Raw genomic sequence first — 27,000 nt, 5'->3', positions numbered from 1 at the left:
ATGTCCTTAAACTCCTTTATTAACTAGACTAGCTTTTACACGCGGCTTTGTTCACGATCAGAAGATGAGATCAATTGCAATAATAACGTTGTCCTTAACCATTTATTTTTATCTATTCAGCGGGAACAGAAGTTTTTTCGGGATAAAAGATGTCCTATTTATTTTTCTAGAGCCTTGACAACGCGTGTACAAAATTATTTTATTATTTAAATAAGTTTAACACAAAGGTTCACAAAGATAGTAAGCAGTGATAGCCTAGTGGTTAAGAAACTCGGCCTCTTGATCGAGGGATCCAAGGTACAAATCCAAGGCACAAAATCAAGGTTAAAATCCCAGGTACCTCTGATTAGGTATCACTTATAGATAAATAGATACGAATTATCACTTGCTTAAACGGTGAAGGAAAACATCGTGAGGAAACCTGCATATCTGAAAGATTTGTGAAAAAAAAATCTCAAAGGTATGTGAAGTCTACCAGTACGCACTTGGCCAGCGCGGAGGACTATGGCCTAATCCTTCTCATTATGAGAGGAGACCGGTGCCCAACAGTGGGACAATAATGAGTTGTTGATGATGAACACAAAGATTCAAGAAATCCAAAACACGAATAAAATGTTTATTAATAAAGTAATCCATAATTAATTTAAATCTTAAATAACATTACATAATAAGTTACTTGCATTATATCATAAATCTAATTCACAACACTTCAATATCAATCTTACTGTTTCTTTATTGTCTCGTCCTCAATTTTTCGAAGATTTCGTCAAGCAACTGAAAGAAATACATAAATTAGTTCTGAACATATTTGGACAAACTTTAAGGTAATGATATTTTGGCGGACTATAGTCGTCACAATTTAATAGGCCCAATTTAATATTGTTGTTATAATGAAAAGGGGATAAATAATTAGTTATTGCTAATTCTAAGTTTCGATTATTTGAAACTTAATCGATTATAGTTCCTTCCGAATGCTTTGAAGCTGCAAGCTCTAACCGTCACGTGGTCGTAATTTCCCTACTAAAAAGTTAGTTTAAGACATTAATGACATTGGGATGGCATGTGTCAAAATGGGCCTATTAAATTGCGACTATAAGGTCGTCAGAGGCTCCCATCGTAAAAAGTTGATTTGATTTTACAAATGTACAAATTGCAAATGACTTATTTGCCATGTTTTTTTACTAATTTATATACATTTCATTTTTAGTTTGGAAGGAGTTAGCAACTATGTTTGGGGTCCCCTATGACCGGAGGCCTGGGACAAGCCGCTGAGGTTCTCCAGAACTAAGCTTATAACTCTGCCGCTGGCAGATTGCAAGCTATTCGTCAAAGAAAGGAGCTATCAAGGTACCCTTTGTAGTTCGACTCCGGTGGCACCACCGCCACCCCTATTTTTGCCTAATAACAGCAGTGTTCCAGTTTGTACTCGTACTTTTATAATGTAAGTCCTCTGGGATAGTAAAGTAACTTTGGCCGGCTTCAGGTACGACTCTAATCTTATCTGGGGTTAATTAAGGTGTCCATTGTCGGCAGTTGCATTGGCAAGTAAACCATCAGGTGGACTACATGCTCGTTTGGTTCTATATTATAACCTAGCTGACACGGCAAACTTGGTACCGCCTCAAAATCTATTTATTAAATATATTTCATATAAAATATAGCCTTTGTTACTCGTAGATAATGTAGCTTTGGAATAGTGAAAGAATTATTAAAATCGGTCCAGTAGCTTTTGAGCCTATTCATTACAATCAAACAAACAAACAAAGTTTTCCTCTTTATAATATTAGTATGGATAAGCTTTCAAATATTCCCATCTAAATTTGATGAGTATTTTTTTGAGAAATCGTGGACATACAAACTTACATACTTACATATATAGCGGTCGAATACAGAACCTCCTTTTATTAAATCTATTAGTTTCCAACTATTTCTAGCTATTTTATTAAAGAAATATCATGACTACTTACGCAAGGCTACAGCTACTTCAAGAGAGACCATGACAGCGAAGCCCAGGACCGAGCAGACCAGTTGCATCAGCCCTGTGCGGTCCTGTCTCCATACTTCGAAGAAAACCACATACACCAAAGTTCCGCAGGCTAGACCCTGAAAAAAATAAGTTTAGTTTTCATTAGTCTTCATTGGATGAGGACCCGCGTGGCGGAGCGGTCACCGGTCTGACGCGCAGAAGGTCCCGGGTTCGATCCTCGGCCAGACAGATTTATAAATGATGAATTTAGGTTTCTGGGTCTGGGTGTTTGAGTATTTGTCTCTGTGTGTGTCCATAGCACCCATGATACAAGGAATCTTAGTGTGGGGCTGTGAGTGTAGGAAGTTTTTTAATTTGGATGCACAAACCATGCTGGATAACTTGAGAAATTGAGACGTGCGTCATGACGTCACGTTTGTAAAATATGAAAGAAAAGCTATCATTACATATTTATTAGAATTTTAAAAGTTCAATTTTGTCATCTCTCCTGTCAGAACGAGAAGAAGAGAATTTAGGTCGTAGTCCACGGAGTCCACCGCGCTAGCCAAGCGAATTGGTAGGCACATGTGTTAAACACTGAGCTTTTACTAAATTTTGCTCCCATGAACTCATGAAATGTTTTCGCAGGTCAAAAGTTAATTTATTTACAGTATATGCTACAATATTTCAAAAAACAAAAACATTACAATAATTGAAATAATATAAAAAGATTAATGAATATTCTTATATAGTAATAAGAATATTTGAAGTTGAATATAAAAAGCTACATCAAAATTGCTGCCCCTGGGATGTCCTGAAAAAGTTTGTGTTTATAATATTGCAATCGAAATCTAGATCTATCTCTTTATCAAACACTAGCTGACCCGGCAAACTTTGTACCGCCTCAAAATCTATTTATCAAATATATTTCATATAAAATATAGCCTATGTTACTCGTGGATAATGTAGCTTTGGAATGGTGAAAGAATTTTTAAAATCGGTCCAGTAGTTTTTGAGCCTATTCATTACAATCAAACAAACAAACAAAGTTTTCCTCTTTATAATATTAGTAATCAAATGAGAAGCATTCAAACATACTCTCACGTTTATATTTTTTAAGTAGGCATTACAAGATAAGATGACACGATAGCACGGACAAGACAAGAACATATCTCAGTATGCGTTTTGGGAGACACGTATTTTTTATCACTTCAATCCTTCGAATTTCTCTCTCAAAAAGGAGTAGGTTATCAGTTCTTTCATTTTTATTTGTATCCATGTTATGCGATTACGCGGGAATCTAGCTCATTGAGATGTTATGAGCATGTCTAATGAACTTTTTTTTGTTTACGAGGGAGAAACCTTTAAAAGGTACCCAACGACGTTGGAGCGACGGCGTGTTATGTGGGATTTTTACCTTACTAAAACCCCCCCGGTGGCCGCCCTCAGCGCTTGCTGGAAAACTCCGGGATCTCCGATGGAACACAACCGGAGTCCTCCAAACGCGATTCCCCTATAGGGCTCTGCCCTGGGGAAAACAGTTTACGCTACTCCCGCATACCTGGTGTTTACGACGGTATGCGGCCACACACACCGCCGTCCTTCCCGGGGTTGCTTGTTGGACGATTCGAGCTCCCATTCTTGCCCCCCGCAACTCCAGAAGCCCCCTTTTAGTCGCCTTTTACGACAGGCATGTCTAATGAACCTACCACGGTTCATTGACCCCCAGTTTAAGGAGGTTAAGATATTTTAGCGATTTCAAACATATTACATTTTAAATCTTATAAATAACTCATATTCATGATTTCGATTTAAATTATATTTTTAATCGAGTCTAAATCTGCGATTGGCTTCAATCAAGCTAGCAGGAGGCTTGCTTACCATCAGATAGTCTGCATGCTCTCTAATACAATAAAAAAACTAGAATATTTCTAGGTATCCGTTACTACCTAAGTAGTAAGGTAACATTATCATACTCGTATTTTATACAGACGACGACCTGCGTGGCGGAACGGTCACCATACCGGTGTGACGCGTAAAGGGTTCCGGATTCGATCCCAGGCCAGACAGATATCTCAATGATGAATTTGGATATCTGTTCTGGATCCGTGTGTTGTGTATTCGTCTTTGTGTATTTATCCATGGCAAACACGATACAAGGAATACTAGTGTGGGGCTATGAGTGTAGAAAGCATCTTTAGAAGTAGGAAATGATTTATGTGTCCCTTGGACTATTTAGCTTTCGTTCAACAAATGTTCATGAAATCTCGTTGAATTTTGGACTACTATCAGATCTTAATTAGAATCAGATAACTTTGTCTTAACACTCATTGTACCTTATTTAGCAAATAAAGATTGTGATTATCTGCCAACGTAAATCAAAAGATCACCGACTTCAGAACTATCTATTTAATCTCAATAAGATGATAATGCGGAATGATGAGTTAAGACAAGACAGGGCACGCGAGGATACGTTACCGACGACACGTATTTTTTATCAGTTCAATAGATATTTACTTCATTATTTATCTTTTTAATGACAGTTTGTTGTAACGACATTTTTTAAGGCGAAGTTTATATCGACGAGATTTTTTTGCTACTCTTTTATTAGCTTGACTTGTATGTATGTATGTAACGGAATCTTTAAACTCGATAATTATGATAAAATGCATGGCAAATTTGTTAGATTATGCAACAATTATTACCTTTTTAGTTTGACTTTAACTAAAATTTTCCCAAGAGCTCTATGTATAATTCCATTTGTGATCTTGTATACCTATGTCGGAGCATACATTTCTAAAAGCCAATTCTAGAATTCCTGCTCGATCCACGTGTGACTAATGAAAGACATAAGCAAGGGGCAAATACAAAAGCCAACTATATTTATTCCGGCATATCATACACCATTGTACTGTCTTTGATCAGTAAAATAGAAAGATACTGCACCGCCTTGACATTGAATGAAGCAAAAAAATTATTATACCTTTTATTATTTTAATCCTTTACAAATAAATGGCATTTTTATAAATAAAGAATACCACGTAATTTACGTAAAAAATAAATATTTCAAACATTTTAGGGACATTTAAGAAAGGAGACGTGGCAAAACTTTATTTATGCAACAATTAGAATTCTCTAAACTGGTAACACTTTCTTGTTAAGGATCAATCTATGTATTTTACTCTTCAAAGTGCTTACAATGTAAACTTCAGAATACAACAGATGATGTTAAAATGAACCTTGCTTTATCAAAGCATAAACAATGAAGTGATAACAGGTATAACTATGTAACAATGAACAACGCACATGTTTTAATCAACAAATGCGAAGTAATTATCTATTTTGTTTACAAACATAATAATCTGCATAGATACAAGTATACTGATTTTAATGTTATGTAACAAATTCCTTGAAATGTGAAGAATGTCCCGTTTTATAAGTTTACTAACTGACCCGGCAAACGTTGTGTTGCCATATAAATAAAAAAATAAATAAGGGTGAACAACCCTTATCACTTAGGGGTATGAAAAATAGATAGTAGCCGAATCTCAGACCTACTTAATATGCATATAAAATTTGGTGAAAATCGGTAAAGTCGTTTAGGAGGAGTACTAACATTGTGACACGAGAATTTTATACATAAGATTTTAAATAGAAGTGGGAAATGTGCTTGCAGTTAGTCTAATATTATGTCACTGCGGTTTTTGCATATTGGTTACTTAATCTGAATATAAGTTCGAATAATGAAAGGTGGTACAACCCATCATGATCCAACTCCGAAACCACCAGCTTCACACGTAGCCTTATAACAAGTGTTCATCGCTACTGTGCTCTAATTTGAAGAGTGTGATCATAATTTTCTGAAGCGTTCTAACTTAAGGCAGGAATCTCGCCTTATCTAGGGTTGATTAAAAATGTCAGTGGGTGGCAGTGACGGGCCACTTACCCTCAGGTGGACTGCAAGCTCCTTTGCTACTTCTATCTTATAAAAAAGCAATAGTTACCTGTAAGACCACGGAGTAAAGGCCAGCCTCCGCCGCACCAGCTCCCCCTACCAGCAGGATCCCGACGCCAATGCCCAAAGCCGACACGAAGGAAAACGTGAAGATGTAGACCACCGAGAGCCACCTCTTCGTGTCAGCTGCTAACAGCTCCACGCCAATGCAGAACGCTATTATGTACTTGTGGGCGGATACAGCGCCGAACATGTACCTGTAACCAGAGATATGGTGCTATGAGCTTCTCAAGATTCAACCATGTATGTACGGAGTTTTATACTTTCAAACATTACAGAAAGTAGGTAGAAAATTTTTGGTAGGTACACTTTTCGCTCATGTCTTTATGTAAAAAGGTTTCCTCAAAATCTGTTTATTAATTTTCAAAATAAGGTGGGTACTTACGTACGATATACAATCTCAATATCTTAAACCTATTGATCGGATTACAGACAACAGTAAAGTCATTTTCTTACTCTTTCTTTGTCGTCTGATAGATGTCAGTAAACAGAAATAAAAAAGTTTAATTTTTCAACGCAAATATACTAGTTTTTCTATAAAAATATATAACCTTACCATACGTTACCAGCAGAAGACTCTAGTCCTACAGCGAGTCCTTCAAACAGCTCGTGAATAGACAAAGCCAGCACAATCAAGAGACCTCTTAGAGCAGCTACTATCGTATCATCAGAGTCCCTAACAGGTAGGTGACTATGGCCATGATGCTTCGCGGCCTCTATTTCTTTATTAACATTGTTCTTCTCAACAGAAGAACTGGCCTCAGAACTGTTCCTCCTGATGCTGAGGACTCGGGTGAAGCTTGTGTTAGCGTTCTTGTTCTCTCGACTGTTGATGTAGACGTGGACTAGTTCTTCAACCAAGTACATCATGAAGAAACCGCTGCACATGATAAGAGCGGCTAAGTAAATCGGCATCTCTGGTAATTGGCCAGCATCTGAAAGTAAAGTGATTGTTATTAGGTACTGGTCAAGAGCCGTAGCTATAGCCGTAGCAATAGGATTTTCTTTGTGGTTTTGAACCGGGAATTTTTTAGTGATTTCGGAAGTGGTTTGAATGCCCAAAATCTCATCAATCTATAATAATAACAGTCGGTTGCTGAAGATGGGATTTTGGAAGGGAGGTGAGTTTTTGGTTCAACCATGCTACGTTTTAAGCTGATCTAAATGGACTGTGTGTAAGCAAGTTGGGTTTTAAGACGAAAAGAAGATTAATATAGAAGTACCTATGTACCTAATCTTGCGATGTCACCTATCAGAAATGCCGTGGATAGGCTATATTAATAAGCTAAGCTTATAATAAACGTGTTTATGGGTATAGGTACGCTACCTAAGTATGTCACTAAGTAGATATACCTACTATAAAATTGCCGACATATTTTCTTTTAATTTTGAATAAAGAAACCAAAAAGCAATAAATAAGTGGTTAAAATATTATCTAAATAATAGCAATCAAATTTTAATCAGTTAAAACTGAAGTATGTAATGAATAAGCTGTAATCACAAACAATTATATCATTAAAGCTGACAACAGTTCAAATTTACATCTAATCAGATTAATCTATATTATTTAGGATATAAATAAAAATAAACTATGACTCAGTTTAGTCAAAGAGCGGTCTCAAGTACCTATCCAATGATACAGACTATCTATATACTTTCCGCCCCCTAGATTTAGATCTATATTAGTAGTAAAGTTGTCCTAGATCTAATAGTAAAATTACCAACAGTAGATCATCATCCGTTATATTTCTAATGGGATGATTATATGCGTAAATAACTTTTGCCAGAGACTTTATACACCCAAATCATAACATAACACAATATCAACTTTAAACCCATTTTTGCCCTCTTAGGGTGGATTTCTAAAAAACCTTGGAATGTTGAAAATGAATGAAAAGGAACCTATTGTGCAAATATGACGCTCCTTTAATAGTTCTGCTCTCAAGCTCTGCGCTGATGCAGAACAGGTGTTTTTGAAAGTATAGATAGTGACATATGTTTTAATTAACTTCGAGTATAGATACTATTAAGGTAAAGGTGAACAAGCAGGATCTAAGCAAGCTTGCCTTGTGTAAGCCGATTCGTATCTTGTCATCAAATAGGTATCGCGACCAACTTTCGTATTAGATGATTTAAATTTAATAAACACACACATATATAAAATAGTAGATAACACACTGGAATAAAAGTTAGCTTCTCCTTTCGAAGGGCCAGGATTTAAGTGGCTTTTTAGTTTTAGAATCTTCTGTTACTTTAAACTGTGAATGAAATCATTTGTAGAAAAACTAAAGTACCTACATAAGAGTGGGTGTAGGAGGTCTCGGCTCCCTTCTTACCTTAAACAGTAATATAAACTACAAGAACCTTTTTTCACGTCTTCACCACAACTATTTAAAGTTCTTGTAGGAGTGTATAGACATTTGGCCAGATTAAAATTCTCAGAAAATTTAAAGCACTTGTGGTCAACCAAAGTACGAGTCAAATACTTATTACAATTTATTACATCTACAGATAAAGATAACTTTTTTTGTTAACGAGGGGGATCTTTCAAAAGGTACCCGGTGCCGTGGGAGCGACACAGGGTTATGTAGGATTCTTACCCCACTAAAACCCCCCGGTGGCCGTCCTCGGCGTTGCTAAGAGGACTCCGGTATCTCGAACGGAACGCAACCGGAGTCCTATGAACGCGTTGCCCCTTGGTGTTCCGCCCAGGTGAGCTTCAGAGCTCGCAACACCGTCTGGTATTTACGACGGCATGCGACCACAGACACCGCCGTCCTTCCCGGAGTTGCTTGCTAGACGGTTCGAGCTCCCACTCCTGCCGCCCGCAACCCCGGAAGCCCTTAGTCGCCTCTTACGGCAGGCTAGGGATACAATAGCCCTATTTTAGTCCCGGGACTAAAATAGGGCCTACATAGGCGGGACTACAGGGACACAGATATAGATACTTTTTTTTTGTTAAGAAGGGGGAAACTTTATCCATAGACAGCAGTGACCGCTTAGGTAGAGGTGGAATGCATGCGCTCACATTATTTTTATAAAGATTGCCAAGTGCAAGTAGAACTCGCATCCGGAAGGATCCGTATCACGAAAATTTTATTTTTTTTATTTATTATTAGTACTTATTTGTTATTATAGCAGCCATTGAAGTGTACATTTTATGCATTGTTAAAATATGTCTACCTATTACGGTTTAATAGATAAAGCTGAAAATCGAATCGAATCTTCAAAAAATAACGGTTTCTTGTGTTGCGACTCCCTTTTATTTTCAAGTTATTTTTATTTTTAGTATTTGTTGTTATAGCGGCCACCATTATATTACTCTGTAAACTCTGTAAAAAGATAAAGTTAATATCTATTACAGTTCTAGAGATAGACAGATGGACAGACAACAGACTTAGTAATAGAGTACCGTTTTTACTCTCTGGTACGGAACCCTAAAAAAACACGTCCTTCGTATCAATATGAGAATTATGGATGATAATCCATAAACAGACCGATAAGCTGAGACTTATTGGGCAATTTGATAAACATAATTCTATTACAATAGTAACAATTGGCATACATTTATTGGGCAATTTGTCTCAATCTTTATTGCAATTCGGCAATATACAGATAATCCTATTGATTATGTAGTACATTTGCGTACAAAGCAATCTTTTCTTTAAATCTTATCAGTGTGCCGACTTTGTAGGTAAATTACCTGGATATATTGTAAATAGGTACTTAATTAAAGAATATTGATAGATATTGTTTTATAACTATATGCATTATGCTAGTGATATTATCTTGTACATAATATAAAAAAGCAAACAAAGGAGTAGCAAACAACGTATGCAGTATATCTGATGATGAACCGCCCCTGGGTATCTTAAATATAGGTACCTACGACCCTCAACAAAGCTATAAAGTAGTTATTTCTATCTTACCAAAACTTTTAAACTTCAAACATAAACATAATAAGGCAGAAGTGACGATCCTAAAACCATAGATGTACTTATATTTAAACTATATTTATTCTTTAATTTTAGCAAACCGATGCCTAAGTTATTATTTTTTATTTAGATATTAAATATGAAATATGCTAATCGCGTAAATAAAAATCTCTTATCAGAAAAAACACTATTATTATAACAATAAGAAATGAATTTGCACGAAAACGCAAATTTCATCATACTAAAAACGCGCTAATATTTATTAAAACTAAACTTCAAGGATATTGTTGATAAAATTATATTTACCACGTTCCGCGGTAATTTATCACAAATCGTAATACTTCGCTAAATCAGCGGTACGAGTTTTATCAATATGCAAATAACATACAGAAAGCTGATACAAATAATAACAGTGTCATTTCTACGAATTAGCTAATTAATGTTGCATAATTTAGCGTTTTATTGACGAATAACACCACTGTTTTGATAATGAATAAAAATAATTTGAAGGTGGTAGAACCCTTGGTTCGATTTCGGTGTCACCACCGCTACACCTATTTCTGCCTAATAACGACAGTTTTAAGCGCTGCTGTTTTCTAGCTTGAAGGGTGTGGGAAGGGAGACATACTTTTCCGAGTCGTTCCAGCTTAGTCCTTAGGGGTTGCAGCGCATCTCTGACCGACCTCAGGTAGGAAACTAGGAATCTAATCCTATCTGGGACTGGTTGCAGATGTCCACGGGCAGCAGTAGCCACTGACCATCAGGTGGACTTCATGCTCATCTGCTACTTCCATATTATAAAAAAATAAGGCCCTGTTTATATCCACAGATATTTAACGTATCATAGAAGAGAAAATCTGGGGGCACGGCAGTGACTCACCAATTACCATGCTTTTCTGCAGATCAGGTCATATTCGACCCCCTTTAACTTTGTTTAATTTTAATGAAAAAAAATAGTTTAATCAAATTCAAATATAACAAATAATTACTGATATGTATATTGTTCAAAAAGCGTGGACTTCTTTGTACGAAATTTTTATACTAATTATTGAGATACATTTTTTCCTATAATTATGTCATTGTAAATCGAGTGATGTGTCTCATTTTAGGAGCTTCTTCTCTATTTTTCACGTGTTTAAACTTGTTGACTAGATTACAATATTATTAAGAAGTATCTGACTTAAAGGAAACCAAAAAAATACTTATTTGTAACAAGTTTATTTTTAACTAAGGACGTTTTCGAACAAACTTTAGTTCGTTTTAGTAACACGGATCTTGTTATAATACAAGTATGGAAGTTACAAATTGATAAGTACATAATAAGTACATAATTCCTCAAATTCGAAGGTAACATCAGTCTGTGAAATAACAATGTCGATTGCAATATAAACAGATATCAATTGTTGCCTACTTGAGGAGAGAAACTTGACGTCCATATGCAATTGTGGTTTTACCAATTAATTGTAAAAAACATAACAGTCCAACGGAAAATCCTGTCCTACTCATATAGTCATATATTTAATTCAAATGTCAAATTTTCAAAATTTTCAATTTTATAAGTCAAGTTCATAACTCTTTAAGTAATTTCAGGGCAATGAAAATTTCCTTCTGTTTGATTTTTTTTCACTCATGCTTAGAGGGAGCGGGAAGTACAGACTTAATAATCTCGGAAATTCATCGACGAACAGTCCTACAGGAACCCAATTGTTATTTTACATGCTATAAGACAGAATAGTTGCAATACGAGTACTTATTTAAATTATTCTTATCTCAATCTTACGCTAATTAATCAGATAATCCACAAGCTTTGAAGATCTACAGGTTACCGGTGCATTTCTAACTTCGTCATAAGGACATAATCTACGTACATCTACCTAAATTCTTTATAAAGTTCATAAAGAACAAACTCAACGTTGTTTGTTTATCTACCTACATCACACAAAATGTACAAGACGCGTTGTATAACGACTGTAGGTTTAATATAGTTTAAATAGCTATTACCCACTACGAATAAGTACTATACTCCCTCAAGTAGCAATAATCCACCTACTCAATCTGTACTCATTTTTCTTATTTATTCCGTCCGGTTTTTAATAGGTAATCAGGATAAACATTACCACTATGATGATACAAACAAATCGGTCTCACCTTGCAATAGTTCAATGTTTTCATCCACCTCCGGCAACAAGTGCATGAAAGTAGTCGCGAAAAGTACACCTCCGCCGAAAGAAAGCAAGCCGACTACAAGTTGGTTCGAGGATCGCATGTCAGGATTCTGGGATTTCGAGAACCATTTGAATTTAAGGGACAAAAGGAGTGGCAAACATCCAACGACCATCGAAATGCTGAAGAGGCAGACCATCGTGATTATTTTAGCCCGGAGCGCGTCCCCTAGGTCTTCGTTTATTGGGTTCGGTGGATTCATCGTTAAACTCATTATTGTGTCAGTTTTAATTTAATTTCTGAGGTCGCGCGCGTTGAGAGTATAGGAGCAAGCGTTGCGGCCAGCGCGCTCTCTGCTCGACTGAGCTTCCTGGATGCTACTGTTGTGGGTGGACTCTTGATAACAACTTCATTATTAATGATAAAAATGACAGAGACTGTTTGCTCTGCGGCGCGTCGCATCGCGTCAATTAGCGTCGCCCCTGTTGCTGAATGTATGTTGGCATATGTATGTAATATGTATGACCGTCGGTACATTATAAAAACGCACTTGGATAAGCATCTAATTTGCGGTATACATCAAAATGTTTCTAAAATTACGGCTGTGTCAATGTACTTACTTAAAATGCACGATTCATTTAGTATTTATTTTTAAAATTAGCATAAATGAAAGACTAGTATATCTTTTCACAATCATTGTGTGTTTGAACATAATCCATGTAAAAATTGGTATAGATAGGTAGTAGTTATCCACGAATCCTACTACTGGGCTGTCTGGATATCGTGATTCACCTGGATTTTACGAGATTACTTTTAAGAGAAGATCAATAGACTAGTTGTTAGTTTCCTTCCATTCAAATAAATAAAAATGATTTTTCACTCGCCGGTTTTCCCCGTACTATAAGTGTAAAGCCTCTGGAGATTTTATGGATTTTGTTTCTTTAGGCGGTACCTTAATATTTTTTGAATTAAAAGTACCATAAGTGCTCATTATAACTGTGAGTGAAAGTACCGTAAATATCTATCCAGCGTTTCGGAGATTAGCCGACATTAGCAAGAAACAGAGAGTCAGCCATTTTTTTGTTATACCTACGATAATTATGTAATTTCATATGAATTTAGTAAAAAGCTGTTATTTTGAAAATTCAAACGGAAACTTTAATTTTATTTGTTTGTATTTCTATAAATAGATATGTATGTGTTCGGCTGTATGTATTTGGCTTTTTTAAAGAAATATTAACCGTATTTTACCGAAATTATTAGGTAGGTACTTGTTTAAGTACTGCGTGAACTTTCAAAAACGATGCATGCAAATGAATGCCAGAACGAAGAAGCTAGTCAATAGCTACTTATATGGAAAGTATGTAATGCTAATATCAATTTGTATAATAATTACATTATAAATGACCCTTCCATACTTACAAAGTAAGTACTAGTTGATATTTGTACATTATTTTAGTTCAACGGCCCTTAGGTGAAGGCAATTGAGTATTGAAATAAATATTAATTAGTTAACAACTAAATTCCACGCGCAGTTCCGTCCGCATTTATTTTTATGCAAGTCTATTAATAATTTTAACCGGGATCCTTAGGTGTCTTCCAGATTCTATGTTACTTTTGTTACCGTCGGATCCGATCAAAAACTATTTACCTCAGATAAGCTAGAAAACTACCTACCTTTAGTAGGTAATTCTGCCAAACAAATGAGTGATAATAATCATAATAATAAGTAGTTGATATTTTCGAAATTGCCTTTTGTCGTAGTAATACAATAAAATGGAAATTTAAATTTAAACCTTATATCTTGATTCTTTTTGGCTGTTACAACTTAAGAAAAATCTCAATCTTATTCTTCGGCTTTGTCACAGGACGTAGGTTTTTCAGGTAGAGTCAGAAGATTACACACTTGTAGCAGTATGCAGGGTTTACATCCTTGTTACTGGTCAGCGAGTTATTCGTCGGATTATTCGCAAGTATGAGGTAAATACGAATTAGTGAACGTCTCAAGTACAGAAAATTTTGCGTCAGTAACAGTAGAAAATTAAAAGTATGTAAAGGTAAATAGATGCAAATAAATACTAAAATATATTATGCAAATAAACGACGTTGGTGCATATTGAAAAACCAACATCGTTTAAGATATTGTTAAATTTAATGTTGTCGACATTATATAGAAGCAGGCCATTAAAATTATGGTTATGCAAATTCCTTTAGATACTATGTTTAGATACAGCCCTTTTATAAGTATTATGTGTAAGACAGAGGTTTCAGAAAGATCAATTGAAGTAAGAGGTTAGGAGAACCATGGGTATACAAATACCCAAAAATATGGAATGGCGTTAAATTAGAATGGCGTTAGTGAGAATGCGTAATACAAGAACTGCCCTTGGTGACTGTGGTAAAACCGTTTGTGGTTCGACTCCGGCGGCACGACATACTCTTGATTTGACATGGCCGGCAGTAGTCATTTTTTTTATACTTATACCTAACGATAAGGCAGACGGATTACCTAGTGGAAAGCAGTCACCGTCGCCTAGACATTTGCAACACCAGAGGAGTCACCAATGCAACGCCGGATTTGGAGGAGAACTCTTTTTGCACCCCTCTTGAACATGGGGCTCCCATGTCATAGCGCTCAGGGAATACCTCAGGAGGAAGTTCATGTGTCCGTGAAACTAGCACAGCATTTGCCAGCAGAGCACTAAAAAATGAGAGTTCTATTCGCATGCACATGAGTTCTATAGTTCCTGATAGTTTTCAGGAATAGTTCTGGCGATTTCACGGAGATAAAGCAGAATGAAATAATGCTCTGCTAACTTCACACAGCAGAGCATTTTCTACAAAATTGAAAAAAAAGCTATTGATTAGTGTAATTAGCTAATATCTGGAGTTCCTGATAGTTTTCAGTGATAGTTCTCGCGAAATAAACTTAAAAAATAATTTATAGATAAAATAAATAGACAAAAATTTAACCAAAAAAAAAAAAATATGCAAAAAGGTTATTTAAAAGTGGAAACTCGTCGATTTTGCAAAGCCTAGTAATAAAATGATACATTTGTACAATAACTGACCCAGGAACTCACACTAAAGTGCCAGCACAGCATACTAGAATAGTACAAATCGGAAAGATTTTCGACAAAACTTTTTTTAATATTATTTTCACGTAACCAGGGGGAAGGAACTCAGCGGTTTTACATAGGCTAGTAATATGGCTACAATTTAAAAATATAACCAATCCTAGAACTCACACTAAAGTGCCAGCAGAGCATACTAGAATAACAAAAATCGGATGGAGTTTCGACAAATATTTTTTTTAAATTATTTCCATGTAACCAGATAGCAGGAACTCATCGGTTTTATATAGACTACTAACAAAGCTACAATTTAAAAATATAACCAATCCCAGAACTCACACTAAAGTGCCAGCAGAGCATACTAGAATAACAAAAATCGGATGGATTTTCGACAAATATTTTTTTTAAATTATTTCCACGTAAACAGATGGCGGGAACTCATCGGTTTCATGTAGACTAGTAACATAGCTACAATTTAAAAATATAACTAATCCCAGAACTCACACTAAAGTGCCAGCAGAGCATACTAGAATAGCAAAAATCGGATGGATTTTCGACAAATATTTTTTTTTCAATCATGTCCACGTAACCAGATGGCGGGAACTCATCGGTTTTATGTAGACTAGTAACATAGCTACAATTTAAAAATACAACCAATCCCAGAACTCGCACTAAAGTGCCAGCAGAGCATGCTAGAATTACAAAAATCAGATGGATTTTCGACAAATATTTTTTTTCAATCATGTCCACGTAACCAGATGACGAGAACTCATCGGTTTTATATAGACTACTAACATAGCTACAATTTAAAAATATAACCAATCCCAGAACTCACACTAAAGTGCCAGCAGAGCATACTAGAATAACAAAAATCGGATGGATTTTCGACAAATATTTTTTTTTCAATCATGTCCACGTAACCAGATGGCGGGAACTCATCGGTTTTATGTAGACTAGTAACATAACTACAATTTAAAAATACAACCAATCCCAGAACTCACACTAAAGTGCCAGCAGAGCATACTAGAATAACAAAAATCGGATGGATTTTCGACAAATATTTTTTTTTCAATCATGTCCACGTAACCAGATGGCGGGAACTCATCGGTTTTATGTAGACTAGTAACATAACTACAATTTAAAAATACAACCAATCCCAGAACTCGCACTAAAGTGCCAGCAGAGCATGCTAGAATAACAAAAATCAGATGGATTTTCGACAAATATTTTTTTTCAATCATGTCCACGTAACCAGATGGCAGGAACTCATCGGTTTTATGTAGACTAGTAACATAGCTAAAATTTAAAAATATAACTAATCCCAGAACTCACACTAAAGTGCCAGCAGAGCATACTAGAATAACAAAAATCGGATTGAGTTTCGACAAATATTTTTTTTAATTATTTCTACGTAACCAGATAGCGGGAACTCATCGGTTTTATATAGACTAGTAACATAGCTACAATTTAAAAATATAACCAATCCCAAAACTCACACTAAAGTGCCAGCAGAGCATACTAGAATAACAAAAATCGGATGGATTTTCGACAAATATTTTTTTTTCAATCATGTCCACGTAACCAGATGGCGGGAACTCATCGGTTTTATGTAGACTAGTAACATAACTACAATTTAAAAATACAACCAATCCCAGAACTCACACTAAAGTGCCAGCAGAGCATACTAGAATAACAAAAATCGGATGGATTTTCGACAAATATTTTTTTTCAATCATGTCCACGTAACCAGATGTCGGGAACTCATCGGTTTTATATAGACTACTAACATAGCTACAATTTAAAAATATAACCAATCCCAGAACTCACACTAAAGTGCCAGCAGAGCATACTAGAATAACAAAAATCGGATGGAGTTTCGACAAATATTTTTTTTTAATTATTTCCACGTCACCAGATAGCGGGAACTCCTCGGGTTTATATAAACTACTAACATAGCTACAATTTAAAAATATAACCAATCCCAGAACTCACACTAAAGTGCCAGCAGAGCATACTAGAATAACAAAAATCGGATGGATTTTCGACAAATATTTTTTTTTCAATCATGTCCACGTAACCAGATGGCGGGAACTCATCGGTTTTATGTAGACTAGTAACATAGCTACAATTTAAAAATACAACCAATCCCAGAACTCGCACTAAAGTGCCAGCAGAGCATGCTAGAATTACAAAAATCAGATGGATTTTCGACAAATATTTTTTTCAATCATGTCCACGTAACCAGATGGCAGGAACTCATCGGTTTTATGTAGACTAGTAACATAGCTAAAATTTAAAAATATAACTAATCCCAGAACTCACACTAAAGAGCCAGCAGAGCATACTAGAATAACAAAAATCGGATTGAGTTTCGACAAATATTTTTTTTAATTATTTCTACGTAACCAGATAGCGGGAACTCATCGGTTTTATATAGACTAGTAACATAGCTACAATTTAAAAATATAACCAATCCCAAAACTCACACTAAAGTGCCAGCAGAGCATACTAGAATAACAAAAATCGGATGGATTTTCGACAAATATTTTTTTTTCAATCATGTCCACGTAACCAGATGGCGGGAACTCATCGGTTTTATGTAGACTAGTAACATAACTACAATTTAAAAATACAACCAATCCCAGAACTCGCACTAAAGTGCCAGCAGAGCATGCTAGAATAACAAAAATCAGATGGATTTTCGACAAATATTTTTTTTCAATCATGTCCACGTAACCAGATGGCAGGAACTCATCGGTTTTATGTAGACTAGTAACATAGCTAAAATTTAAAAATATAACTAATCCCAGAACTCACACTAAAGTGCCAGCAGAGCATACTAGAATAACAAAAATCGGATTGAGTTTCGACAAATATTTTTTTTAATTATTTCTACGTAACCAGATAGCGGGAACTCATCGGTTTTATATAGACTAGTAACATAGCTACAATTTAAAAATATAACCAATCCCAGAACTCACACTAAAGTGCCAGCAGAGCATACTAGAATAACAAAAATCGGATGGATTTTCGACAAATATTTTTTTTTCAATCATGTCCACGTAACCAGATGGCGGGAACTCATCGGTTTTATGTAGACTAGTAACATAACTACAATTTAAAAATACAACCAATCCCAGAACTCACACTAAAGTGCCAGCAGAGCATACTAGAATAACAAAAATCGGATGGATTTTCGACAAATATTTTTTTTCAATCATGTCCACGTAACCAGATGTCGGGAACTCATCAGTTTTATATAGACTACTAACATAGCTACAATTTAAAAATATAACCAATCCCAGAACTCACACTAAAGTGCCAGCAGAGCATACTAGAATAACAAAAATCGGATGGAGTTTCGACAAATATTTTTTTTTAATTATTTCCACGTCACCAGATAGCGGGAACTCATCGGTTTTATATAAACTACTAACATAGCTACAATTTAAAAATATAACCAATCCCAGAACTCACACTAAAGTGCCAGCAGAGCATACTAGAATAACAAAAATCGGATGGATTTTCGACAAATATTTTTTTTTCAATCATGTCCACGTAACCAGATGGCGGGAACTCATCAGTTTTATGTAGACTAGTAACATAACTACAACTTAAAAATACAACCAATCCCAGAACTCACACTAAAGTGCCAGCAGAGCATACTAGAATAACAAAAATCGGATTGAGTTTCGACAAATATTTTTTTTAATTATTTCCACGTAACCAGATAGCGGGAACTCATCGGTTTTATATAGACTAGTAACATAGCTACAATTTAAAAATATAACCAATCCCAGAACTCACACTAAAGTGCCAGCAGAGCATACTAGAATAACAAAAATCGAATGGATTTTCGACAAATATTTTTTTTTCAATCATGTCCACGTAACCAGATGGCGGGAACTCATCGGTTTTATGTAGACTAGTAACATAACTACAATTTAAAAATACAACCAATCCCAGAACTCACACTAAAGTGCCAGCAGAGCATACTAGAATAACAAAAATGGGATGGATTTTCGACAAATATTTTTTTTCAATCATGTCCACGTAACCAGATGACGAGAACTCATCGGTTTTATATAGACTACTAACATAGCTACAATTTAAAAATATAACCAATCCCAGAACTCACACTAAAGTGCCAGCAGAGCATACTAGAATAACAAAAATCGGATGGATTTTCGACAAATATTTTTTTTTCAATCATGTCCACGTAACCAGATGGCGGGAACTCATCGGTTTTATGTAGACTAGTAACATAACTACAATTTAAAAATACAACCAATCCCAGAACTCACACTAAAGTGCCAGCAGAGCATACTAGAATAACAAAAATCGGATGGATTTTCGACAAATATTTTTTTTCAATCATGTCCACGTAACCAGATGGCGGGAACTCATCGGTTTTATGTAGACTAGTAACATAGCTACAATTTTAAAAATATAACTAATCCCAGAACTCACACTAAAGTGCCAGCAGAGCATTATAGAATAGCAAAAATCGGATGGATTTTCGACAAATATATTTTTTTTCAATCATGTCCACGTAACCAGATGGCGGGAACTCATCGGTTTTATGTAGACTAGAAACATAGCTACAATTTAAAAATACAACCAATCCCAGAACTCGCACTAAAGTGCCAGCAGAGCATCCATCCGATTTTTGTTATTCTAGTATGCTCTGCTGGCACTTTAGTGAGAGTTCTGGGATTGGTTATATTTTTAAATTGTAGCTATATTACTAGTCTACATAAAACCGATGAGTTCTCACCATCTGGTTACGTGGACATGATTGAAAAAAAAAATATTTGGCGATAATCCATCCGATTTTTGTTATTCTAGTATGCTCTGCTGGCACTTTAGTGAGAGTTTTGGGATTGGCTATATTTTTAAATTATAGCTATGTTACTAGTTTATATAAAACCGATGAGTTCCTGTCATCTGGTTACGTGGAAATAATTTAAAAAAAAATATTTGTCGAAACTCAATCCGATTTTTGCTATTCTAGTATGCTCTGCTGGCACTTTAGTGTGAGTTCTGGGATTGGTTGTATTTTTAAATTGTAGCTATGTTACTAGTCTACATAAAACCGATGAGTTCTTGCCATCTGGTTACCAGGACATGATTGAAAAAAAAAATTGTCGAAAATCCATCCGATTTTTGCTATTCTAGTATGCTCTGCTGGCACTTTAGTGTGAGTTCTGGGATTGGGTTTTTTTTAAATATTAGCTATGATACTAGTCTACATAAAACCGATGAGTTCCCGCCATCTGGTTACGTGGACATGATTGAAAAAAAAAAATTGTCGAAAATCCATCCGATTTTTGCTATTCTAGTATGCTCTGCTGGGACTTTAGTGTGAGTTCTGGGATTGGTTATATTTTTAAATTGTATTTATGTTACTAGTCTACATAAAACCGATGAGTTCCCGCCATCTGGTTACGTGGACATGATTGAAAAAATATATTTGTCGAAAATCCATCTGATTTTTGTTATTCTAGCATGCTCTGCTGGCACTTTAGTGCGAGTTCTGGGATTGCTTATATTTTTAAATTGTAGTTATGTTACTATTCTACATAAAACCGATGAGTTCTCGCCATCTGTTTACCAGGACATGATTGAAAAAAAATATTTGTCGAAATTCCATCAGATTTTTGCTATTCTAGTATGCTCTGCTGGCACTTTAGTGTGAGTTCTGGGATTGGTTGTATTTTTAAATTGTAGCTATGTTACTAGTCTACATAAAACCGATGAGTTCTTGCCATCTAGTTAACAGGACATGATTGAAAAAAAAAATATTTGTCGAAATTCCATCCGATTTTTGCTATTCTAGTATGCTCTGCTGGCACTTTAGTGTGAGTTCTGGGATTGGTTATATTTTTAAATATTAGCTATGATACTAGTCTACACAAAACCGATGAGTTCCCGCCATCTGGTTACGTGGACATGATTGTAAAAATATATTTGTCGAAAATCCATCAAATTTTTGTTATTCTAGTATGCTCTGCTGGCACTTTAGTGTGAGTTCTGGGATTGGTTGTATTTTTAAATTGTAGCTATGTTACTAGTCTACATAAAACCGATGAGTTCCCGTTATCTGGTTACGTGAACATGTTTGAAAAAATATATTTGTCGAAAATCCATCCAATTTTTGTTATTCTAGTATGCTCTGCTGGCACTTTAGTGTGAGTTCTGGGATTGGTTGTATTTTTAAATTGTAGCTATGTTACTAGTCTACATAATACCGATGAGTTCTTGCCATCTGGTTACGTGGACATAATTGAAAAAAAAAATATTTGTCGAAAATCCATCCGATTTTTGCTATTCTAGTATGCTCTGCTGGCACTTTTGTGTGAGTTCTGGGATTAGTCATATTTTTAAATTGTAGCTATGTTACTAGTCTACATAAAACCGATGAGTTCCCGCCATCTGGTTACGTGGACATGATTGAAAAAAAAAAATTGTCGAAAATCCATCCGATTTTTGCTATTCTAGTATGCTCTGCTGGCACTTTAGTGTGAGTTCTGGGATTGGGTTTTTTTTAAATATTAGCTATGATACTAGTCTACATAAAACCGATGAGTTCCCGCCATCTGGTTACGTGGACATGATTGAAAAAAAAAATTGTCGAAAATCCTTCCGATTTTTGCTATTCTAGTATGCTCTGCTGGGACTTTAGTGTGAGTTCTGGGATTGGTTATATTTTTAAATTGTATTTATGTTACTAGTCTACATAAAACCGATGAGTTCCCGCCATCTGGTGACATGGACATGATTGAAAAAATATATTTGTCGAAAATCCATCTGATTTTTATTATTCTAGCATGCTCTGCTGGCACTTTAGTGCGAGTTCTGGGATTGCTTATATTTTTAAATTGTAGCTATGTTACTAGTCTACATAAAACCGATGAGTTCTTGCCATCTGGTTACCAGGACATGATTGAAAAAAAATATTTGTCGAAATTCCATCCGATTTTTGTTATTCTAGTATGCTCTGCTGGCACTTTAGTGTGAGTTCTGGGATTAGTTATATTTTTAAATTGTAGCTATGTTACTAGTCTACATAAAACCGATGAGTTCCCGTTATCTGGTTACGTGAACATGTTTGAAAAAATATATTTGTCGAAAATCCATCCAATTTTTGTTATTCTAGTATGCTCTGCTGGCACTTTAGTGTGAGTTCTGGGATTGGTTGTATTTTTAAATTGTAGCTATGTTACAAGTCTACATAAAACCGATGAGTTCTTGCCATCTGGTTACGTGGACATAATTGAAAAAAAAATATTTGTCGAAAATCCATCCGATTTTTGCTATTCTAGTATGCTCTGCTGGCACTTTTGTGTGAGTTCTGGGATTAGTCATATTTTTAAATTGTAGCTATGTTACTAGTCTACATAAAACCGATGAGTTCCCGCCATCTGGTTACGTGGACATGATTGAAAAAAAAAATTGTCGAAAATCCATCCGATTTTTGCTATTCTAGTATGCTCTGCTGGCACTTTAGTGTGAGTTCTGGGATTGGGTTTTTTTTAAATATTAGCTATGATACTAGTCTACATAAAACCGATGAGTTCCCGCCATCTGGTTACGTGGACATGATTGAAAAAAAAAATTGTCGAAAATCCATCCGATTTTTGCTATTCTAGTATGCTCTGCTGGGACTTTAGTGTGAGTTCTGGGATTGGTTATATTTTTAAATTGTATTTATGTTACTAGTCTACATAAAACCGATGAGTTCCCGCCATCTGGTTACGTGGACATGATTGAAAAAATATATTTGTCGAAAATCCATCTGATTTTTGTTATTCTAGCATGCTCTGCTGGCACTTTAGTGCGAGTTCTGGGATTGCTTATATTTTTAAATTGTAGTTATGTTACTATTCTACATAAAACCGATGAGTTCTCGCCATCTGTTTACCAGGACATGATTGAAAAAAAATATTTGTCGAAATTCCATCAGATTTTTGCTATTCTAGTATGCTCTGCTGGCACTTTAGTGTGAGTTCTGGGATTGGTTGTATTTTTAAATTGTAGCTATGTTACTAGTCTACATAAAACCGATGAGTTCTTGCCATCTAGTTAACAGGACATGATTGAAAAAAAAATATTTGTCGAAATTCCATCCGATTTTTGCTATTCTAGTATGCTCTGCTGGCACTTTAGTGTGAGTTCTGGGATTGGTTATATTTTTAAATATTAGCTATGATACTAGTCTACACAAAACCGATGAGTTCCCGCCATCTGGTTACGTGGACATGATTGTAAAAATATATTTGTCGAAAATCCATCAAATTTTTGTTATTCTAGTATGCTCTGCTGGCACTTTAGTGTGAGTTCTGGGATTGGTTGTATTTTTAAATTGTAGCTATGTTACTAGTCTACATAAAACCGATGAGTTCCCGCCATCTGGTTACGTGGACATGATTGAAAAAAAAATTGTCGAAAATCCATCCGATTTTTGCTATTCTAGTATGCTCTGCTGGCACTTTAGTGTGAGTTCTGGGATTGGTTATATTTTTAAATTGTAGTTATGTTACTAGTCTACATAAAACCGATGAGTTCCCGTTATCTGGTTACGTGGACATGATTGAAAAAATATATTTGTCGAAAATCCATCTGATTTTTATTATTCTAGCATGCTCTGCTGGCACTTTAGTGCGAGTTCTGGGATTGCTTATATTTTTAAATTGTAGCTATGTTACTAGTCTACATAAAACCGATGAGTTCTTGCCATCTGGTTACCAGGACATGATTGAAAAAAAATATTTGTCGAAATTCCATCCGATTTTTGTTATTCTAGTATGCTCTGCTGGCACTTTAGTGTGAGTTCTGGGATTAGTTATATTTTTAAATTGTAGCTATGTTACTAGTCTACATAAAACCGATGAGTTCCCGTTATCTGGTTACGTGAACATGTTTGAAAAAATATATTTGTCGAAAATCCATCCAATTTTTGTTATTCTAGTATGCTCTGCTGGCACTTTAGTGTGAGTTCTGGGATTGGTTGTATTTTTAAATTGTAGCTATGTTACTAGTCTACATAAAACCGATGAGTTCTTGCCATCTGGTTACGTGGACATAATTGAAAAAAAAATATTTGTCGAAAATCCATCCGATTTTTGCTATTCTAGTATGCTCTGCTGGCACTTTTGTGTGAGTTCTGGGATTAGTCATATTTTTAAATTGTAGCTATGTTACTAGTCTACATAAAACCGATGAGTTCCCGCCATCTGGTTACGTGGACATGATTGAAAAAAAAAATTGTCGAAAATCCATCCGATTTTTGCTATTCTAGTATGCTCTGCTGGCACTTTAGTGTGAGTTCTGGGATTGGGTTTTTTTTAAATATTAGTTATGATACTAGTCTACATAAAACCGATGAGTTCCCGCCATCTGGTTACGTGGACATGATTGAAAAAAAAAATTGTCGAAAATCCATCCGATTTTTGCTATTCTAGTATGCTCTGCTGGGACTTTAGTGTGAGTTCTGGGATTGGTTATATTTTTAAATTGTATTTATGTTACTAGTCTACATAAAACCGATGAGTTCCCGCCATCTGGTTACGTGGACATGATTGAAAAAAAATATTTGTCGAAAATCCATCCGATTTTTGTTATTCTAGTATGCTCTGCTGGCACTTTAGTGTGAGTTCTGGGATTGGTTGTATTTTTAAATTGTAGCTATGTTACTAGTCTACATAAAACCGATGAGTTCCCGCCATCTGGTTACGTGGACATGATTGAAAAAAAAATATTTGTCGAAAATCCATCCGATTTTTGTTATTCTAGTATGCTCTGCTGGCACTTTAGTGTGAGTTCTGGAATTGGTTATATTTTTAAATTGTAGCTATGTTAGTAGTCTATATAAAACCGATGAGTTCCCGCTATCTGGTTACGTGGAAATAATTTAAAAAAAATATTTGTCGAAACTCCATCCGATTTTTGTTATTCTAGTATGCTCTGCTGGCACTTTAGTGTGAGTTCTGGGATTGGTTGTATTTTTAAATTGTAGCTATGTTACTAGTCTACATAAAACCGATGAGTTCCCGCCATCTGGTTACGTGGACATGATTGAAAAAAAAATATTTGTCGAAAATCCATCCGATTTTTGCTATTCTAGTATGCTCTGCTGGCACTTTAGTGTGAGTTCTGGGATTAGTTATATTTTTAAATTGTAGCTATGTTACTAGTTCGTAGTTAGTGTTAGTAGTTAGTATAAAACCGATGAGTTCCCGCCATCTGGTTACGTGGACATGATTGAAAAAAAAAAAATTGTCGAAAATCCATCCGATTTTTGTTATTCTAGTATGCTCTGCTGGCACTTTAGTGTGAGTTCTGGGATTGGTTATATTTTTAAATTGTAGCTATGTTACTAGTCTACATAAAACCGATGAGTTCCCGCCATCTGGTTACGTGGACATGATTGAAAAAAAAATATTTGTCGAAAATCCATCCGATTTTTGCTATTCTAGTATGCTCTGCTGGCACTTTAGTGTGAGTTCTGGGATTAGTTATATTTTTAAATTGTAGCTATGTTAGTAGTCTACATAAAACCGATGAGTTCCCGCCATCTGGTTATGTGGACATGATTGAAAAAAATATATTTGTCGAAAATCCATCTGATTTTTGTTATTCTAGTATGCTCTGCTGGCACTTTAGTAAGTTCTGGGATTGGTTGTATTTTTAAATTGTAGCTATGTTACTAGTCTACATAAAACCGATGAGTTCCCGCCATCTGGATACGTGGACATGATTGAAAAAAAATATTTGTCGAAAATCCATCCGATTTTTGCTATTCTAGTATGCTCTGCTGGCACTTTAGTGCGAGTTCTGTGATTGATTATATTTTTAAATTGTAGCTTTGTTACTAGTCTACATAAAACCGATGAGTTCCCGCGATCTGGTTACGTGGACATGATTTAAAAAAAAATAATTGTCGAAAATCCATCCGATTTTTGTTATTCTAGTATGCTCTGCTGGCACTTTAGTGTGAGTTCTGGGATTGGTTATATTTTTAAATTGTAGCCATATTACTAGCCTATGTAAAACCGCTGAGTTCCTTCCCCCTGGTTACGTGAAAATAATATTAAAAAAAGTTTTGTCGAAAATCTTTCCGATTTGTACTATTCTAGTATGCTGTTCTGGCACTTTAGTGTGAGTTCCTGGGTCAGTTATTGTACAAATGTATCATTTTATTACTAGGCTTTGCAAAATCGACGAGTTTCCACTTTTAAATAACCTTTTTGCATATTTTTTTTTGGTTAAATTTTTGTCTATTTATTTTATCTATAAATTATTTTTTAAGTTTATTTCGCGAGAACTATCACTGAAAACTATTAGGAACTTCAGATATTAGCTAATTACACTAATCAATAGCTTTTTTTTCAATTTTGTAGAAAATGATCTGCTGTGTGAAGTTAGCAGAGCATTATTTCATTCTGCTTTATCTCCGTGAAATCGCCAGAACTATTCCTGAAAACTATCAGGAACTATAGAACTCATGTGCATGCGAATAGAACTCTCATTTTTTAGTGCTCTGCTGGCAAATGCTATGCTAAGTTCACCAACATGAAGTTCATTCCACATTTTGTACGTAGAATCATCAGGTGGACGGTATACTACTATAAATATATAGTATGTTATTAAAAAACCGGAACGAATAACTTTCGCTTGTTATGAACTCTTATTAACGAAAATTATTAATATTTTTCTACATCTACAATTTTGCGCTGAAAACATACTTTATAATATAAAAAATACGAAATCGGCAACACAGTCTTAGATTCATGTGTCCTGCAACACTGTTTATGATAATAATGTCAGTCTTACTCTTTTGTCATT

General features: G+C 35.3%; 1 protein-coding gene across 1 annotated transcript; it reads right to left on the bottom strand.

The window, feature by feature from the left end:
• Positions 1–586: 586 nt before the first annotated feature.
• Positions 587–12,489, bottom strand: LOC140742812 (zinc transporter ZIP1). The gene is made up of 5 exons (XM_073073833.1): positions 12,065–12,489; positions 6,538–6,916; positions 5,971–6,178; positions 1,968–2,103; positions 587–774 (listed from the first exon to the last, which is right to left on the bottom strand). The coding sequence occupies exons 1-5, from the start codon at positions 12,351–12,353 to the stop codon at positions 767–769; spliced, it is 1,020 nt and encodes a 339-aa protein (XP_072929934.1). The 5' UTR covers positions 12,354–12,489; the 3' UTR covers positions 587–766.
• Positions 12,490–27,000: the final 14,511 nt, after the last annotated feature.

This window comes from Epargyreus clarus, unplaced genomic scaffold (genome assembly GCF_041222505.1).
Source record: "Epargyreus clarus isolate Ecla_fem2 unplaced genomic scaffold, WU_Ecla_fem_2.2 ptg000006l, whole genome shotgun sequence".
NCBI lineage: Eukaryota > Metazoa > Arthropoda > Insecta > Lepidoptera > Hesperiidae > Epargyreus > Epargyreus clarus.
The sequence above is the reverse complement of the archived record's forward strand: the minus strand, read 5'-3'. Positions and strand labels throughout refer to the sequence as shown.

Excerpts from the sequence above, each read along its gene's own strand:
- LOC140742812 (XM_073073833.1), bottom strand. The coding sequence starts at position 12,353 with ATGAGTTTAACGATGAATCCACCGAACCCAATAAACGAAGACCTAGGG. Across the intron at positions 6,917-12,064 it reads AAACATTGAACTATTGCAAG|ATGCTGGCCAATTACCAGAG; the intron begins GTGAGACCGATT and ends CTTTACTTTCAG. Across the intron at positions 6,179-6,537 it reads TCTTCTGCTGGTAACGTATG|GTACATGTTCGGCGCTGTAT; the intron begins GTAAGGTTATAT and ends CTCTGGTTACAG.